The sequence below is a fragment of the Myotis brandtii genome, unplaced genomic scaffold (assembly GCF_000412655.1).
Source record: "Myotis brandtii unplaced genomic scaffold, ASM41265v1 scaffold420, whole genome shotgun sequence".
In the NCBI taxonomy this organism is placed as follows: domain Eukaryota; kingdom Metazoa; phylum Chordata; class Mammalia; order Chiroptera; family Vespertilionidae; genus Myotis; species Myotis brandtii.
In genome coordinates, this window is record NW_005366109.1 from 492,200 (window position 1) to 511,090 (window position 18,891).

The 18,891-nt window shown below is 43.7% G+C and overlaps 1 protein-coding gene across 1 annotated transcript in view; it reads left to right on the top strand.

Annotated features, from left to right (window-relative positions):
* Nucleotides 1-6: 6 nt before the first annotated feature.
* CMTR1 (cap methyltransferase 1) overlaps nucleotides 7-18,891 on the top strand; it is a 56,223-nt gene continuing 37,338 nt past the window's right edge. Inside the window, exons 1-3 of the mRNA XM_005873774.2 lie at nucleotides 7-235; nucleotides 1,778-1,915; nucleotides 13,109-13,251. Coding sequence (XP_005873836.1) covers nucleotides 1,783-1,915; nucleotides 13,109-13,251 — 276 coding nt within the window. The 5' untranslated portion in view covers nucleotides 7-235; nucleotides 1,778-1,782. The remainder of the gene's footprint in view (nucleotides 236-1,777; nucleotides 1,916-13,108; nucleotides 13,252-18,891) is intronic.

Here is an 18,891-nt window from a genome sequence, read left to right on the forward strand (position 1 = left end):
TCCCGGGAGCCGGGCACCAGGCAGCTGTGCGGCCTCGCGTCGCGGGCCGCCGTTTTCTCCAGCGGAGAAATGAGAGGGCGGATGAGATGATGCGGAAGGCTCCAGCCTAAGGTGGATTGGAGAGAGCGTCAGCACCTTTCCCGTCACACAGCTGTTCCCTCGCCTGTTCCTGCACCCACCCCAGCGCTGTCCACATGGAGTCCCCCTGCTCCGTCTCCAGAGGCACTAAGGACCAGTGGGGCCTTTTATTTTTTTGCTTTTGTTATGGATTTTTTTTTTTTGGCGGGAGGGGGGATATAAGATAGGTTTAAAGGGAAATGTGGCTCAGCTTGGTCCTGCTTGCTGTTTGTTCAGTGTCGTCTGTTCTTCTACGACCCCAGGAGAGCCTCTGCCTGTGCCTGGTGAGAGAGAGGCTGCCTCCCTGGGAAGGATAAGGTTATGCATTCGGTTGACGGGCTCATCTTTGAGCTGGAAATAAGGGACACGTGTGATTCGGGTTTTTGTGAGGTCGACGGGACCACTGGTATCTTTGGGTTTTATTGTAAGTCTGTTCTTTTGCCCCAGCGCCTCCTCTTCCCCAAGGATTGCAGCCCGGTTGGCTTCTGTTTTGAGTCCTTTTTCTGAGTCCTCTTATGGCCAATCAGCTGTGTATAAACCACACTGTATTCACTACTATTGGTTTGCTCTTTAACTCCATCATTTCTGAAGATGTCAGGGTCTTCTTAATCTCTTCCATCACATTTTTTAAAAAAAGTCCTCACCCGAGGATATTTTTCCATTGATTTTTTAGAGTGGAAGAGAGAGGGAAAGACAGAGAGAGAGATATCAATGGGAGAGAATTGGTTGCCTCCTGCTGGCGCCTCAGGAGGGCCGGGCGGGGGAGGAGCCTGCAAGGTGGTGGTACCTGCCCCTGACCTGACTCGAACACGGGACCCTTCTGTCCTCAGGGGGAGGCTCTATCCACTGAGCCAAACCGACTAAGGCTTATTATTATTATTTTTTTTTCTCATGCTTACCTCATGTACCTACCCATGGGCATGGATGATGGTGGCATGGTGCCTGCCTGTTTTCTTTCTTTTCCTTTTTTGTGGAGGTGGGTTTCTGTTCTTAAAATTCCTACTTTTGTACATGAGTCTTATGCTATGGCTACATCCAGTTCCAGTAACTTTCTCCCTCATATTTCCTCAGTCCTAAGTCAACCAGTGCTTCCATTCCTTTCCCAGTTTTTTCATGTTTTTAAACATCCTGAAGTAAACAAACAAAAACAACACAAGAAACAATGTATCATATGGGTAAAAGAATAACAGTGGTAGAACAATCATTCTGGGATGGTCTGTTCACCTTGGAAATTATTGGTTAATAGTCACTGGTTAATAGTCACTGGTTAGATTCATAATACATTTCCAAGGTACATTGTTGTTACACATGGCCAGTGTTGCATCAAAGTATAGAATAACAGTTTCCCAAGGCTTTTCCCCCTGTGGTGTGTGGAGTTGGTCCACGACTTTTTGGTATCTGACATCAATGGCCCAGAGGCCTCTGAGTCTGTGAGTATCACATTTTACAGTGAAACTAAGGGCTATTTTTGAAAACCCGAGCTTGGCTAGCATCCATACTGGACCTCTTTGAGGAAGAGGCTGTTCAAGTGCTGGCACTGGAAGTGGTTTGGAGTTGCCAAATCCCATCCCATTTATAATTTGTACTCTAGAATCCCTGCTCTGATCCTAGAGACTCTGACATGAGCAGCTGACTGTCTTGTCTGGGTTTATGGTTGCAGTAACAATGAAGAGGAGAAATGATCCAGAGTGCACTGCCCCTATCAAGAAACAGAAGAAAAGAGTTGCAGAGCTTGCCCTGAGCCTCAGCTCTACATCTGATGATGAACCTCCCTCGTCTATCAATCATGCAGCCAAAGGTATGCTTGCCTGTGTGGTCTGAGGCCACTGGTCATCTGGTTATGTGAGTCCCCGGAGCCTAGATTGGGCAGACTACAGTCCAGTGCTCCTTGCGGAAAATTAGGCAAATTCTGCAGAGATAGGTTGGCTGTAGGCTCTCTTCCTTTCTGCCATTCTCCTAATAGGAGTGGGGGACTTAGTTTTAAATAAAAAATTGGAATTTTTACAAAGTGCAGTAGTTTTGTTGCTGGTCCTTCAGCAGGTGGCACTCTTTTGCTGCCATAAACCAGGTGTAAGTACAGGCATACCTTGAACATACTGCGAGTTTGGTTTCAGATCACCGCAATAGTGAGTCGTAAACAGAGCGTCTTGCCTTCAATTTGTAAAAAACAAAAACGCAACATCTGTGAAGCACAGTGAAGCAAAGGGCAGTAAAACCAGGTGCGCCTTGCTCATCTTGTGCTTTTAACAGATGTTAATGATCCTGAGGCTCTTGCTGCAGGGCTGTGGCCTAATTCCCCTTAGGGTTTTGTATTGTTTTCTCAATTCCCTCAGCAGTTGTGAGCAAAAATACCCAAATGAATTGGAACATGCCAGTATTCACTGTTTACATTAAGCTCAAAGGATTTCACTCATTTAGCTGAAAGTAACATTTTGCTTTGCCTGTTTCTTAGGATTATGAACATTCACAGTTTACACAGATGCTTTCTGTGAGAAATTGTAAAGTGTCTAGGACAGTGGTTCTCAACCTTCCTAATGCTGCGACCCTTTAATACAGTTCCTCATGTTGTGGTGACCCCCAACCATAAAATTATTCTCGTTGCTACTTCATAACTGTAATTTTGCTACTGTTATGAATCGTAATGTAAATATCTGATATGCAGGATGTATTTTCATTGTTACAAATTGAACATAATTAAAGCATAGTGATTAATCACAAAAACAATATGTAATTATATATGTGTTTTCCGATGGTCTTAGGCGACCCCTGTGAAAGGGTCGTTCGACCCCCAAAGGGGTCACGACCCACAGGTTGAGAATCTCTGGTCTAAGATTTATGGATGCAGTACTTCCTAAAAGCGGTGCTTCTCAGACAGGGAGGCTCCTGCCCCTGCCCCGGGCTATATATGTGTTTTCTGATGGTCTTAGGCGACCCCTGTGAAAGGGTCGTTCGACCCCCAAAGGGGTCGCGACCCACAGGTTGAGAACTGCTGGTCTATGAGCTTGCCTCAAATACCAAGCAATTAGAAGTAGCTGTATTTGCATTTACCCAGAATTATTAGCTGTATTAATTTCCCATGACTGCTGTAACAAATTACAAACCGGGTGGCTTATATCAACAGGAATTTATTCTTCACGGGCCAGAAGTCCAAAATCAAGGTGTCAGCAAGGCCATATTCCCTCCTAAGGCTCTTGGGGGGAATGCTTTTCTGCCTCTTCTATCTTCTGGTGGTTGCTGGCTGTCCTTGCTGTTCCTTGGCTTATAGTAGCATAATTCCAGTCTCTGCCTCTGTCTCTGTGTTCAAATTTCCCTCTTCTTTTAAGGACATCAGGGCCCCCCCTAATATAGTATGACCTCATTTAACTTGATTACATCTACAAATATCCCATTTCCAAATGTCCCGTTCCAGACTAGGTGACGTAACCTTTTGGGAGACACTACTTAACCAGCTGTCTTGCATTTTGGATCATCTGCTGGGTCACTGGTAAACTGAAATGAAATTTGGTAACAGATTGGTAACTGTAAGGGTGTGAAGCATCCTTTGAGGGTGGTAGAAAATTTAGTTTATTCATACTAGTAAGTGGTAGGCTAATTGAAGGGCAGTTACTCATCAGCTGTACTGAGAAGCTGGTCCAGAGAGGAGGAGCTTGGCAGATGGCACAGCTAATGAAGCATTTGGTGTGGCTGAGGTCCTGGCTGGATAAGAGACTCATAAACTTGTGTGTGGAGATATGTGTGCCTTTGAAGTTGTCATGTTGAGTTCCAGGATAGGTGAGAAAGGCTATATGTAACAGGTTACTAAGTAGGAAGGTAAAAACCATTGGTGCATTTGCTCTAGGGACGATTGAGGAAAGGGAATTTTGGTTCTCACCTGCAATTTAAGCAGCTTGGTGAAGGTAGAGGGTCTCCTTGGGTAGGGCTCTGGGGTATGAGGAGAGAGAGGCCTACAAGGGAAGAAGGGAGAGCATGCCTGGAGGAATAAATGACACTTAGGTGGTGGCGGTATCTAGTTCCAAGGGGCTCTTGGGGAACATTTGCTCTCAAGTAACATCTCTCTGAAGTAAGGAGAGCACAATGTCCAGGTAGAGGAAGGTAAGTGTATATGGTTAAGGATCTTTCAAGGGAACCAGTCTGATTTAAATTTCAAGCTTTTAAAAATGTGACTGTGAATTGAGATTAGCTCTCTCCCCCTCACAGACTCCCTTGAATTGTACCAAATAGCTTTAACCTTTTCTGCAAGTAGCACCGTATGACTCAGGATTGACTGCTGCTGCCGTGTGTGCAGAATGGAAGTCTAGAGGTGGCCAGTACTGTGTATGCTTCTGGCAATAGGCCATTTGGTCCCTTTCATTTGCAGAAAATGAGGCAGGAGGTAGAGGCAAGCACACATGCCAGATTTCCCTGGGTCACCTTATTTTAGGATGGGGCAGCTCCACATCGACACAAAAACTCTGAGGACTAGAGTCTAGTGCCTTCAGCAAGATTGCTCCCTTAACCCCTCCCCCCCCCCACCCTGTGTTTGGCATGGAGTAAATGCTCAGTAAATATTTACTGAATAAAATTGATAGAAGGCAACAGTAGTATCTTTTCCAAGAAGCTTAAAATGCTTCACCTCTTTCATTTTGCCTGCTTTCCAGTCTACAGAAGATCATTTCATTAAGTACTTATGAGCATTTATATAATTTCTGTTCTGCATTGGCTCCTCTAAGGCATCCATCCCCTGGACAGTGTGCCCTGGTAGTTACTGTCTCACCAGAAACTACATATCCATTAAGTCATAGCATTAAAGCAGGTGTGTTTCTTTTTGTTCCAACCACTTCAACCTGCATATACTGTTCAAATGGGTGATTGAAAAATGCTCTTTAGGGAGTATAATTAGAAAAACAAAACAGTAGTTACTATTTCTGTCTGCTGGGCCTTGTTTGTTCTGCTGTTTCTTCTTTTTTTTAATATGCATATTTTTTATTTTAGAGAGGGAGAGAGATAGAAACATCAATGATGAGAGAGAATCATTAATCGGCTGCCTCCTGCATGCTCCACATTGGGGATCCAGCCTGCAGCCTGGGCATGAGTCCTCACTGGGAATCAAATTGTGACCTCCAGGTTCATAGGTCAATGCTCAACCACTGAGCCACGCCAGTCGGGTTGTGTGACTTCTGCTAGATCAGTGTGATGACTCATTAATAGGTCTTTTTAATTTAATCAGTTTATTTTACATTATTGACAAGGTAGCTGTATTGCCAGGTCCGAGACGGACATCATCTGACCAGGGTAAAGAAGAAAGGGATGTTGTCATGGCCACTGCGGCATCATGTGATTATTTTGAACATTTTAAGAGAAGTTTAAAGGTACTTTCAAGCCTAAATAAACTCTTGGAAATTTGCTATTAAATAACAACCTTTTGAAGTGAGAGACAGGTGGAGGTCATTTTGTTCATTTCGGTTACTTTTTTTAAATCATCCTCTGAGGATATTTTTCCATTGATTTTTGTTTTTTTAGAAAGAGGGAAAGACAGAGACAAATATAGATGTGAGAGAAATACATCTATTGGTTGTCTCCTGCACAAGCCCCGACCAGGGCCTGGGCTGGGGAGGAGCCTGCAGCCGAGGTATGTGCCCTTGACCAGAATCAAACCTGGGACCCTTCATCCACAGGCCGATGCTCTGTCCACTGAGCAAACCGGCCAGGGCCTTTTTGGTTGTTTCTCACAGGGAAACTGGTCCTTAGGTGTATGCATCTGGCCCTCCCACAGCATGTGCCTTGGAAGCTGCCAGGGTCCTTCCCCAGCACCGCACTAACAGTGCCTCCCCTTTACCAGACTTAAGTCTTCCCTAAATAGGCTATTTTCCCTGAAACACCATTGCTTTCCTGTCAGTCCAGATTCATGACCTTAATCAAAAACTTCCTTTATCGGTACCTGTTTAAATTGCTCTAACGAGTTACCATTTGTCTGGCATGAAGAAGAAATTGAGTCTTTAAACAGGAATGAGTGTATTCCACAGCAGTTGTTAGGCGGGATGGGATGTTTATTAAAATCCATAATTTATTCTTCTGTATCTTTGTGCTGCTCACCGTGGCCACTAGTGTTTGGATCTGCCCCTCCTTGTGTGTTGTCACTGTCATTTCTAATCTTGGCATGTTTGCTCTACTGTTCTGTTGCCTTATCAAAGATTTGGCCAGTAGCTGGGAAGCCTCTTCCTTTAAAATGACTTAAGAGTAATGCCCTCTATCAGGTAGAGAGAAATCGTAAATGAAAACTCTAAGTAATGTTTTGGGCTCTCCGGTAGATTTTAGAAGAGGGGCTCCTGGGAGGTAAATGGGAATGCCACCCAGCTTTGGCACATTCTTAATGAAACTAATGATTTTAATAGACTGACTTATTAGTCCCGTTAATTTATACCCTCATTACAAGAGTGTCTGTTCAGTGTTTGCTAAATTTTTAGCAGTCTTGGGAGGCTAAACCTCTTCTTTAGTTCCTGCTGCAGCCACGACAATTGTCTCTTTTTCATCTGAAAAGAGTGGCCCCAAAGGCCCAGGGGTAAAAATGAGTAGTAGCTGTAATAGTCTGTGGACATTGGGACTAACCTGGGGAACTCTGTCTTAAATCCTGTCAGGCTAAGAATTGGCTTCACATACCACATGAAATAAAAGAGAAATAAGGGTTATCTGTTCATCCATCATACTTCTTGACCTCACAAAGAAATGTCTATCTAGTAGGATGGTATTTTAGCTCCCATCAGCCCCGCTCTCAGAATCGACAGGGCAGCTGTACATTAGGTGACACCTAGGGAAGAGAAATGGAGTGGAAAGATCTTTGTACCAGAATCATCACTGATTTGCCTAATGAACCCTCCACCCAAATTAGGTTCTTTCTGCCATTTTGGTCCAAAAATGTGATGAAGATACAGAAAACAACAGAGCTCTCTCTGAGATCTGAGGGTGGCAGGAACCCTGCATGCTCAGGGATGATATTTATACTATAGATGGATGCCCATTAATGGGACAAGCAAACCTGACATCCTGGCAGCTCCCTAGAGCTGGACCAAGTGCACACTGTCCTTTGAGGCTGCCAGGTGTTCCTAACCTTCGCATAGATAGACCTATGCATCCCCAGACAACCGGTGAAAGGAATAATAACTGATTTAACGTTATAGCTTCTGTTGAGTCAGGACCCGGGATTCCTGGGCTGCCCCGAAGGAAAATATAGGGTCCGAGTGGGGAGCTGCTCGCATTCCTGGCCCCACCTTTTTCTGCACTGAGCAGTACAGGTGGAAGGCAGGGAAGTAGCTGCGTGAAGAGAAGCTGCACCTTTGGACGGGTGGTTCTGTAGCATGTGGGCACTCTCTTACAGAGCGCCTCTCCTCACTGGAAAGAATAGATGGAAGGCCCACGCTCAGTCTCCAGTCATTCAGGAGGTCTTTTCCCTCAGATCTGATGTCCTCTGAAGATTTCTCTGGAAAGGAACCAAACTCTTTCCAAGGCTTGGAATGTTACTTATTTCTCAATAGTTTTATTTTTTTTAACCCTAATTTCTTTATTTAAAAATTTTTTTTATTGATTTCAGAGAGGAAGGGAGAGGGATCGAGAGAGAGAAACATCAATGATAAGAGAGAATCATGGATTGGCTGCCTCCTACATGCCCCCTACTGGGGATGGAGCCAGCAACCCCGGGCATGTTCTCTGACTGGGAATTGAACTGTGACCTCCTGGTTCATGGGTTGATGCTCAACCCCTGAGCCATACCAGCCAGGCATAACCCTAATTTTCAAATGAATGTATTCTTATTTCTCCCATAGAAAGGCAGAAAAGTGCAAAACAAAATAAATTTCACTTCTCAGTTTCCATGGTTACTCACTGTTAATGTTCTGGGTCTTTCTTTGAGTGTGGCACTTTGGCACTCTGTGATGTGGTGCTGCATTGGTCCATGTAAACAAGTTGGCTCCTGCTCTGGCTGTTTGGCTCAATTGGTTGGAGCATCATCCCAGTAAGGGCACATACCCAGGTTGTGGGTTCAATCCCCAGTCAGGGCACATACAAGAGGCAACCAATCAATGTTTCCCTTTCTCCTTCTCCTTCCCTCCCTCCCTTTCTCCTTTTCCTTCCCTCCCTCCCTCCCTCCCTTCCCCCTCCCTCTTTAAAATCAATAAAACACACAAACACACACGAAAACAACACCAAATTGGCTCCTTGTTAAGGGAGTTGGATAGCCACCTTAAGCGGAAGGGGCAGATTTGGTGCCTCTCATACACAGACATTCTCAACCAGAACTCCTCTTTGCTAACTGCTTAGGAGCCAGGATTTTGGTTTTAAGTTTATTCTGATTTTTAAAAACATGTTCACCTGCTTTTTCTTTCTTTTGCAAAATGTTAAATCATTAAAAAATGTATGTTTATCTTAGCTATTAGATTTTTAGGCTCTCTTAGGGTAGGATTGTTACTTTTGGATAGTACCTGGTTGTATGTAGCATGGACCTTTTGTAGAATAGGTCCTGAACCAAATTTGTTGTCTGATCTGTTAAAGGATATCAATATTTTGGACTCTGACAGATTCCATCTGTCAGCCTACTGGGGTGGTGGTGATGGGGAGGCTACTAAATATTATGATCTAGTAGGAGCCAGTTCTCTCTTAGGATATAGGTATTCTATTCTCATGCTCAAACTTTTTGTTAGTGTTTTATCTTAAAAAAAATTTTTTTAAAGACTTTTTTTTTTTAAGAGCAGTTTAAGGTTCACAGCAAAATTGAGAGGAAAGTACAAAGGTATCTCTACACATGCATAGCCTTCCCCATTATCAACATACCTCACCAGAATGGACATCTGTTATAATTGACTAGAGGCCCGGTGCACGAATTCGTGCATGGGTGGGGTCACTCTGTCTGGCGGGTGATCAGGGCTAATCGGGCCATCTCACCTAGTCCTGATCGGGGTTGATGGGGGCTGGTCGGCTGGGGAGGGACCATGGGAGGTCTCCAGGGTATGTCCGGCCTTCTCATCTAGGCCCGATAGGCCAGACCCCAGCAGCAAGGAGCATCTGCCCCCTGGTGGTAAGTGCATGTCATAGCGATTGGTTGAGCGGTCGACCGAATGGCACATCATTCACTCAGAGCCCATAGTTTATATTAGGGTTCCCTCTTGGTGTTGTTTACTCTAGGGTTTGAACAAATGTAATGATGCTTCTGAGGGCTGAATTCATACTACTTGTACTTGGACTACTTGTACGAGGTGGTGTAAAAGGAAATAACTTATTTTAAAATTTTTATTTATTGATTGATTTTTAGAGAGAGGAAGGAAGAGAGAGATTTGTTGTTCTACTTATTTATGCATTCACTGGTTGATTTTTGTATGTGTCCTGACCAGGGATCAAACCCCACAACCTTGACATATGGGGACGATAGTCTAACCAACTGAGCTACTGGGCCAGGGCCAGAGGAAATATCTTAAAGAGTTGTACACTGAGTAGGTGCTTAGCAAAGGTGGCAACAAGATGAGAGTCACTTAAATTCACTACAGTGAGCACTTAATTAATTTCTGTTAAGTTGAAAGCCTCAGTCCAGGTGTGGGAGATAGAAAGTTGACTGTGACGCAGCTCCTGATCTTTAGCAGTGACCCTGTCCAAATAAGTGGCTCTCAGGCAATGTGATGAGTGCTGTGCTGATGTGATACTGGTGCTGCTGGAGCCCAGTGGGTGGAAGGGAGAATCAGGCCTGGGCGTTGGGGAAGGCTTCCCTCCTCTCAGATGTCAACCCTCAGCAAGTTTGTATTCTCATAGGGAAGTGGATGGATCAGTTCACAGAAGGTAGGATTCCATGCTCATGTATATGGTCTCGCTTTTCTATTATTCATTTGACAATGTCTGGGTGATCTATCTATTCCAATACATAGAGCAGAGCTTCTCAAATTTTCTTGGGTCTTGGACCCTTAGTGCCACACTAACTTTTTTCACCTTGCTCCTAGACCAAAAGAAATACCTAACATTTCAGTTTATTAAAAATTTAGGTCTAAATAATAAGCATTTATATCCTTCTAACTAATGGGTGTTTGAAAGAATAACACACATAAACTGAAAAATAATTTATTCCTTTTAAAAATTTTATTTTCTCTTTTTAAAAAATTTATCTCTAGTGTTGAAAGTTTTACAAATATCCCCCTTTTTTATCTCCATTGAGCCCCCCCACCCCCTGGCCTTCATCACACTATTGTCTATGTCAGGGGTGGGCAAACTTTTTGACTTGAGGGCCACAATGGCTTCTTAAACTGGACCGGAGGGCCGGAACAAAAGCATGGATGGAGTGTTTGTGTGAACTAATATAAATTCAAAGTAAACATCGTTACATAAAAGGGTACGGTCTTTTTTTTTTTTAGTTTTATTCATTTCAAACGGGCCGGATCCGGCCCCCAGGCCGTAGTTTGCCCATGGCTGGTCTATGTCCATGGGTTATGCATATCTATATATATAAAAAGGCAGCTACCGTAATGACCATAATGACCTAACAACTGGTCGCTATGATGCGCACTCTGGCCAGCGAAACGGCCCGATCAGGAGGTGGGGCCGGCGACCAACCTTGCGGCCCCTCCCCCCTGCCGGCCTGCCCCTGATCGGACTCTCCCACTCCAATCAAGAGTGGGGCCTGCCGGCCAAAATGTCCCCTCTGTTCCCCCCCTGCCAACCGAGCCCCTGATCAGCCCGTCCCACCACAATAGGCCTGCAGCCCCTCACCCCAGCCGGCCCGCCCCTGATCACACCCCCAACCCCAATAGGGGGCGGGGCTGGTGGCCAACCTCCTGCAGCCCCTCCCCCCGGCCAGCCACACCCCCAATGGGTCTCCACCACCCTGATCGGCCCGCAGTTCCTCCCCCCCCAGCCAGCCCCACCACAGATTGGCCCCCCCACCCTGATACAGAGGACCTACTGTATATAAAAAGCCGGCTGGTCAACCACCCGTAACGGGGTGGGCCGGCCGGCCAACCTCCCGCCATCTCCTCCTCCTGACAGGCCGAGCCCCGATCCATCCTGATTGAGGCCAGGCCGGCCGGACAGCACCCATGCACGAATTCGTGCACTGGGCCTCTAGTATGCATATAAGTTCTTTGGTTAATTTCTTCCCCCTCGCCTTCTCTCAAGCATAGTAACTTATTAATGAGATGTGTATACTGTTGAGCATTACATAACTTCTCAAACCTTGGGTTCAGATTCAACCCCCCACCCCGCGTTTCCTGTTCTGCAGTTTTCCTTGCTTGCAATTAATACCATTTTTAATGGAAATATGCATACATTTTTAAAAATTAAAAAAAAATCTTTTTATTGATTTCAGAGAGGAAGATGGGTGGGGGGAAGAGAGAAAGAAAGAGAGAAACATCAGTGATGAGAATCATTGATTGGCCTCCTCCTGCATACCCCATACTGGGGATTGAGCCCAAAACCCAGGCATGTGCCTTGACCAGGAATTGAACTGTGATCTCTGGTTCATAGGTTGACACTCAACTACTGAGCCACGCCAGCTGGGCAGAATATGCATAAATTTAATAAAATTTTTTGAGATACACAGTCTATTTCCAAATTGGGGTGGGTTTGCCTAAGACCTTATCTGGGTAAAATTACATTGGGTTGAAATAGCTTTCAAGTTAAGAAATTCATCTATATACAGGCAGTCCTCGGGTTTCATCGGACTTGACGTACGTCGTTTCGTGGTTACGTTGCCATCTCCCATTTATTTATAACAAAAAAAATGTTCCATCATTTCAACGTATGTACATATGTGCTTTATGTTTTTTATTATGTATTTACCACCAGTAAAGGTCAGGAATTGGTATCTTTCTTTTAAATTTTTTTTACTGTTTCACTTCATTACTGCTGTGTATTTGCTCCATGTGAGTGACGTAGGTGCTTATGTAGGTGGGTTCCAACTTACGGCGAAAATCACGTGACGTCGCGCTGTAGGAATGGATCTTCAACGTAACCTGAGGACCTACTGTATATAAAAAGCCAGTGACTGGAATACTGTAACAACTAGAACGACCGGTCGCTATGATGCCCACTGTGGCCAGTGAACTGGCCCAATGGGGGGGGGGGCAGCTGGCAACCTCCTGCGGCCCCTCCCCCTGCTGGCCCCACTCCCAGTTGGCCTCTGCCACCCCGATCAAGGGCGAGGCGGCCAGCCAACCCCCCCACAGCCTCTCCCCCTGCCCGGCCCCAACCCAGATCGGCCTCCCACCCCAATTAGGGGCGGGGCCAACTGGCCAACCACCTGTGGCCCCTCCCGATGGGGAGTGGGCCTAAGCCGTTGGTCAGACATCCCCCAAGGGCTCCCAGAGTGCTAGAGGGCGCAGGTCGGGCTGAGGGGGACCCCCCCTTCCCTAGTGCACGATTTTCGTGCACTGGGCCTCTAGTATATCTATAAAAGAGAGGGAAAGAGCCAGTCACAGTGAATATCTAGACTGTTGATCCTCCTGCTTTTGGCCAGGAGTCACATAACCCACCACTCTGACAGCTGCTGAGGTGCATCTTATTTGGAGACCTTTTGCAAGAAGGTTGTGCTATAGGAATCTTCCTCTTACCTATAAGTTTGAAGGACTGAAAACAAAGGAAACTAGGAGATTAAACAATCAGAAACTCTTAGTCTGACAATTATATCTTCAATAAATATAGTTTACATTTAGCAACGTCCTTGAAATACATTATTTTGTCTTCCAATTACTTGTGAGGAAGTTATTACCATCTTAGTTGGTAGGGAAAGAAATTGAAAAGATGGGAAAGGAAAACATATTTTCGAGTCACCATTGTATGTCAAGTACCATTAGGAATTTTTGGTACTTGCCCAAGATTACACAGTTATTAAGAGGTAGAGAATGCATTTGACCCTGAGTGATTTTATGAACTTTATATGTGTAATGTACTGCATATATTAAACACTAGTTAGATAAGTGAAGTTAGACTTCTCGAGGTTATTTTGTGCCATAAACTCACCTAAATATTTTTCTTCTTTCTTTTCTAGTATCTACCACAAGCCTCAGTGGGTCTGACAGTGAGACTGAGGGGAAGCAACGCAGCTCTGATGATGCATTCAAAGCAGACTCTCTTGTGGAGGGAACTTCTTCCCGCTATTCCATGTACAATAGTGTCTCCCAGAAGCTTATGGTATGTTGGCACTTGGGTTGGGTTTCTAAAGCTGCACCAGAATTGTGAGAGAGAAGGGAATTTGTATTGATTGGTATGAAAAGAAGAAATGCTAGGGAGTGAGTTTTTCCTTTGCTTTTTAGCTACTGAAATTTAGTAGAGTGTGGCTCTCTTTTCAGTAGAGGTATTGTTCACATTGGAGCAGTGTACGCCAACCTTTCGGACCTCACGGACCACCGGTTGGCAACCAGTGCCTTGGAGTTCATCCATGTGAAGTGGTTGCTCAGGCCTGCTTCTGGTAATCGCCCTCCAGGGGAAATAGACACAAATCTTCTTAGGATTGAGTTCTCTTATTAGATAAGGATCTTTGGGTTTGAAATTTAGGTCTCTGATTTTGGGGGTACATAATTGAGCCCAGTAACTCTAGAGTTCAGTATGAGCTTATAGTTGTGTCATTTAAAAAAATTATTCTGTTCAGGAGCTTATAGTACCTCCAAGACCTCAGTTTTGCATGAAGCAATTTTTCAGTTGATCTCTTAATTTGGGCTTCTGTAGGCCCTCATTGTCCTTGCCTATTCATGGTCTTTTTGAGTTCCATATAAATTTTTGGAATAGTTGTCCTAGATCTGTGAAATATGCCATGGGTATTTTAATAGGGATTGTGTTGAATCTATAGATTGCTTTGGGTAGTACGGCTTTTTTTTTTTTTTTTAATTGATTAAGTTATTACATAAGTGTCCTTATGCCCATGTTACCCCCTTTACCCTCCACTCATGCCCTCACCCCCCTGTTGTCTGTGTCGGTTGGTTAGGCCTATATGCTTGCATATAAGTCCTTTGGTTGATCTCTCCCCCTTACCCTCACCCTCCTCTACCGTCCCTCTGAGGTTTGACCGTCTGATCGATGCTTCTCTGTCTCTGGATCTGTTTTTGTTCATCAGTTTATGTTGTTCATTATATTCCACAAATTAGTGAGATCATCTTTCTCTGACTGGCTTATTTCACTTAGCATAATGCTCTCCGGTTCCATCCATGCTGTTGCAAATGGTAAGAACTCCTCCTTTTTACCGCAGCATAGCATTCCATTGTGTAGCTCTACCACAGTTTTTTAATCCACTCATCTACTGATGGGCACTTAGGCTGTTTCCAAATCTTAGCTATGGTGAATTGTGCTGCTATGAACATAGGGGTGCATATATCCTTTCTGATTGGTGTTTTTGGTTTCTTGGGATATATTCCTAGAAGTGGGATCACAGGGTCAAATGGGAGTTCCATTTCCAGTTTTTTGAGGAAACTCCATACTGTCTTCCATAGTGGCTGCACCAGTCTGCATTCCCACCAGCAGTGCACAAGTGTTCCTTTTTCTCCACATCCTCTCCAGCACTTGTCGTTTGTTGATTTGTTGATGATAGCCATTCTGACAGGTGTGAGATGGTACCTCATTGTTGTTTTGATTTGCATCTCTCGGATGATTAGTGACTTTGAGCATGTTTTCATATGTCTCTTGGCTTTCTGAATGTCCTCTTTTGAAAGGTGTCTATTTAGGTCCTTTGCCCATTTTTTGATTGGATTGTTTATCTTCCTTTTGTTAAGTTGTATGAGTTCCCTATAAATGTTGGAGATTAGGCCCTTATCAGATATAATGTTGGCAAATATGTTCTCCCATGTAGTGGGCTTTCTTGTTGTTTTGTTGATGGTTTCTTTTGCTGTGCAGAAACTTTTTATTTTGATGTAGTCCCATTTGTTTATTTTCTCTTTAGTTTCCAATGCCCTAGGATCTGTATCGGTGAAGAAATTGCTTCGGCATATGTCTGAGATTTTGTTGCCTTTGGATTCTTCTAGTATTTTTATGGTTTCCTGTCGTATATTTAAGTCCTTTATCCATTTTGAGTTTATTTTTGTGTATGGTGTAAGTTGGTGGTCTAGTTTCATTTTCTTGCATGTATCTGTCCAATTTTCCCAGCACCATTTATTGAAGAGACTGTCTTGACTCCATTGTATGTTCTTGCCTCCTTTGTCAAATATTAATTGAGCGTATTGGTTGGGGCTGATTTCTGGGCTCTCTATTCTATTCCATTGATCTATATTTCTGTTCTTGTGCCAGTACCAGGCAGTTTTGAGAACAGTGGCTTTGTAATACAGCTTGATATCTGGTATTGAGATCCCACCTACTTTGTTCTTTTTTCTCAGGATTGCTGCAGCTATTCGGGGTCTGCCGTAGGTATTTTAATAGGGATTGTGTTGAATCTATAGATTGCTTTGGGTAGTACGACATTTTAATGATGTTAAATCTTCCTATCCATGAACACGGATATATGCTTGCACTACTTTGTATCTCCCTCTATTTTTTTTACCAGTGTCCTACAGGGTTTGTTTGTTCTTTTTGTTTTTTGTTTTTTTTAATGTGCCTCAGGCATGAAACAGCTCTGGCCAGCAAGACAGGCATCAAGCTAGGATGAACTAAGGACTGCATGTTTGCTTTGCCCCTGATTGATATAAGAGCAACACCACCCATCAGGTGTCTCCTTGCCCATTGCCAGGGGGTTATCCTACAGTTTTATGAGTAAAGGTCTTTTACCTTCTTGGTCAAGTTTATTCTTAGGTATCTTATTTTGTTGTTGTTGTTGCAATGATAAATAGGGGTGTTGTTTTTAGTTTCTCTTTCTGAGAGCTTATTATTGATGTGTAAGAATGCCATTAATTTCTGGATGTTAATGTTGTATCTTGCTACATTGCCAAATTCATTTATTAAATCTAGTAGTTTTTTGGTGGAGTGTTTAGGGTTTTTTATGTACAATATCACATCATCTGTGAAGAATGATGGTTTTACTTCCTCCTTTCCTATTTGGAAGCCTTTTATTTTTTCTTCTTGTCTGTTCTCTGTGGCTACGACTTCCAGTACTATGTTGAATAAGAGTCGTGAAAGCGGACATCCTTGTCTTGTTCTTGATCTTAAAGGAAATGCTTTTAGTTTTTGCCCATTGAGTATGACGTTGGCTGTAGGTTTTTCATATATGGCCTTTATTATGTTGAGGTATGATCCCTTTATTCCCACTTTGCTGAGTTTTTATCATAAATGGGTGCTGGATTTTGTCATTTGCCTTTTCTGTGTCTATTGATATGATCACACGATTTTTATCCTTCATTTTGTTTATGTGATGTATCACATTTATTGATTTGTGAATGTTTATATCAGCCTTGTATTCCTGGAATAAATCCCACTTGGTCCTGGTGTATGATCTTTTAATGTACTGCTGGATCCTATTTGCTAATATTTTGGTGTATGATCTTTTAATGTACTGCTGGATCCTATTTGCTAATATTTTGTTGAGGATTTTAGTAGCTATGTTTGTCAGGGATATTGGCCTGTAACTTTCTTTCTTTGGAGTGTCTTCATCTGGTTTTGGAATTAGGATAATGCTGGCCTTGTAAAAAGAGCTTGGAAGTCTTTCTTCCTCTTGAATTTTTTGGAATAGTTTGAGGATAGGTGTTAGTTCTTTGAGTGTTTGGTAAAATTCTCCCGTAAAACTATCCAGTCCAGGGCATTTGTTTGCTGGGAGTTTTTCTTCTTTTTTTTTAAATCCTCACCTGAGGATATATTTTCCATAGATTTTTAGGGAGGGACAGTGTGTGTGTGTGTGTGTGTGTGTGTGTGGAGAGAGAGAGAGAGAGAGAGAGAGAGAGAAAGAAACATCAATCTAGGAGAGAAACACATTGATTGGTTGCCTCCTGCACCTACCCTAACTGGGGATGGGGATGGAGCCTGCAACCAGGTACGTGGTTTTACCCTGGAATCGAACCTGGGACCCTTCAGTGCCCAGCCAGGGTGACACTCTAACCACTGAGTCACACCAGCCAGGGCTACTGGAGTTTTTTTACTACTGCTTTAATTTCAGTAGTTGTTATTGGTCTATTCAGGTTTTCTGGTTATTCCTGATTGAGTTTTGGAAGATTGTATGTTTGTAGGAATTTGTCCATTTCACCCAGGTTGTCCAATTTGTTGAAATATAGTTGTTCATAGTATGTTCTTACAGTCCTTTGTATTTATGTGATGTTAGTTTTTACTTTGCCTCCTTCATTTCTGATTTTATTTATTTGGGTTCTTTCTCTTTGTTTCTTGATGAGTCTGGCTAAAGGTTAATCAATCTTGTTTATATTTTCAAAGAATCAGCTCTTGGTTTCATTTGTTGTTTCTATTGTTTCTTTGTTTGTTTCTATGTCATTTATTTCCACTCTAATCTTTATTATCCTTCCTTCTTCTAGGTCTGGGCTTTTTTTTTAAAAAAAAAAATAAGTTTTTATTGATTTTATAGAGAGAGGAAGGGAGAATGAGAGAGAGAGAAACATTGATGAGAGAGAATCATTTATTGGCTGCCTCCTGCATGCCCCCTACTGGGTATCAAGCCCACAGCCCAGGCATGTGCCCTTGACCGGAATTGAACCTGGAATCATGCCGGGGTCCAGCCCAGGGGGTCCAGGGGTTCCCAAAGGTGTGGACGGAGTCGGCGAAGAATGTTTTACACGGAGACAGCGTTCAGAACTCTCTAGCTCTCTTTAGTCTCCGTGGATCTTCCTGTGCCTGGCTGAGGCCACAGAGAAAGATCCTGAGGCAAGCTGAGCCTTTATTTTATAGTCAGAGGTAAACAAGGTAGTGGTTACCAAAGTTACACTGTTCTTGTGAGTTTCACTTGTTTTTGTTCTTGTTCCTGCTGCACTTCCCTCAGCCCATTAGCTTCCCAGATAAGATCTAGGGAGCATCATAAGGTCAAGCCTAATTATGCTTAAGAGGACTGTGCTCTCTAAGCTGGGCCTTGTTTGTGACTTTGCCAACAGGTCAGTCCGAGGTTTAACCTTATAGCGGCTCCCCACAGAATCCTTCAATCCCCAGGCCGACGCTCTATCCACTGAGCCAAACCAGCCAGGGCCACATTTAATTTTTTGAGGAAACGTCATACTGTTTTCCACAATGGCTGCACCAGTCTGAATTTCCACCAGCAGTATTCTAAGGTTCCTTTTTTCCACATCCTCGCCAGCACTTGTCATTTGTTGTTGGTAGCCATTTTGACAGGTGTGAGTTGATAACTCGTTGTTTTATCTCTTTATCTTTAATGTTTGCCATTTTAATTATGATGTTGTCTTAGTGTGGGTCTCTTTGTGTTCATCTTGATTGGGGTTCTTTGTGCTTCCTGAAACTGTGACTTTTTCCTTCACTAGATTAGGGAATTTTTCTGTCATTATTTCTTCAAACAGGTTCTCTATTCCTTGCTCACTTTCTTCTCCCTCTGGTTCCCCTGTTGATATGAATGTTGTTACATTTCATGTTGTCCCAAAGCTCCCTTAAACTATCCTTGTGCTTTTATTTTTTTCATTTTTTTATTCAGGTTTGATTTTAACAAATGTGTCAGGGCGAGAGCCCACAGGAAAGGGTGAAGCCCGTGGGGGCAGGGCCCTCCCAGATGCCTGAGGAGGGGGGCAGGTCCCCTTTCCTCTCCTCCTCTTCCCTCTCCTGCTAAAGGGATTTGGGGAGAGACATAGGCATGGGGAAGGAGCTGGTCCCCAGTCTGTGGGGGTGGTGCTTGGGGTAAAGGGCTATAGGAACAGGGACCAGACCAGGGATGGGGGGGAGGGGGAGAAAGGGCACACGGACCATTTGTCAGAATCC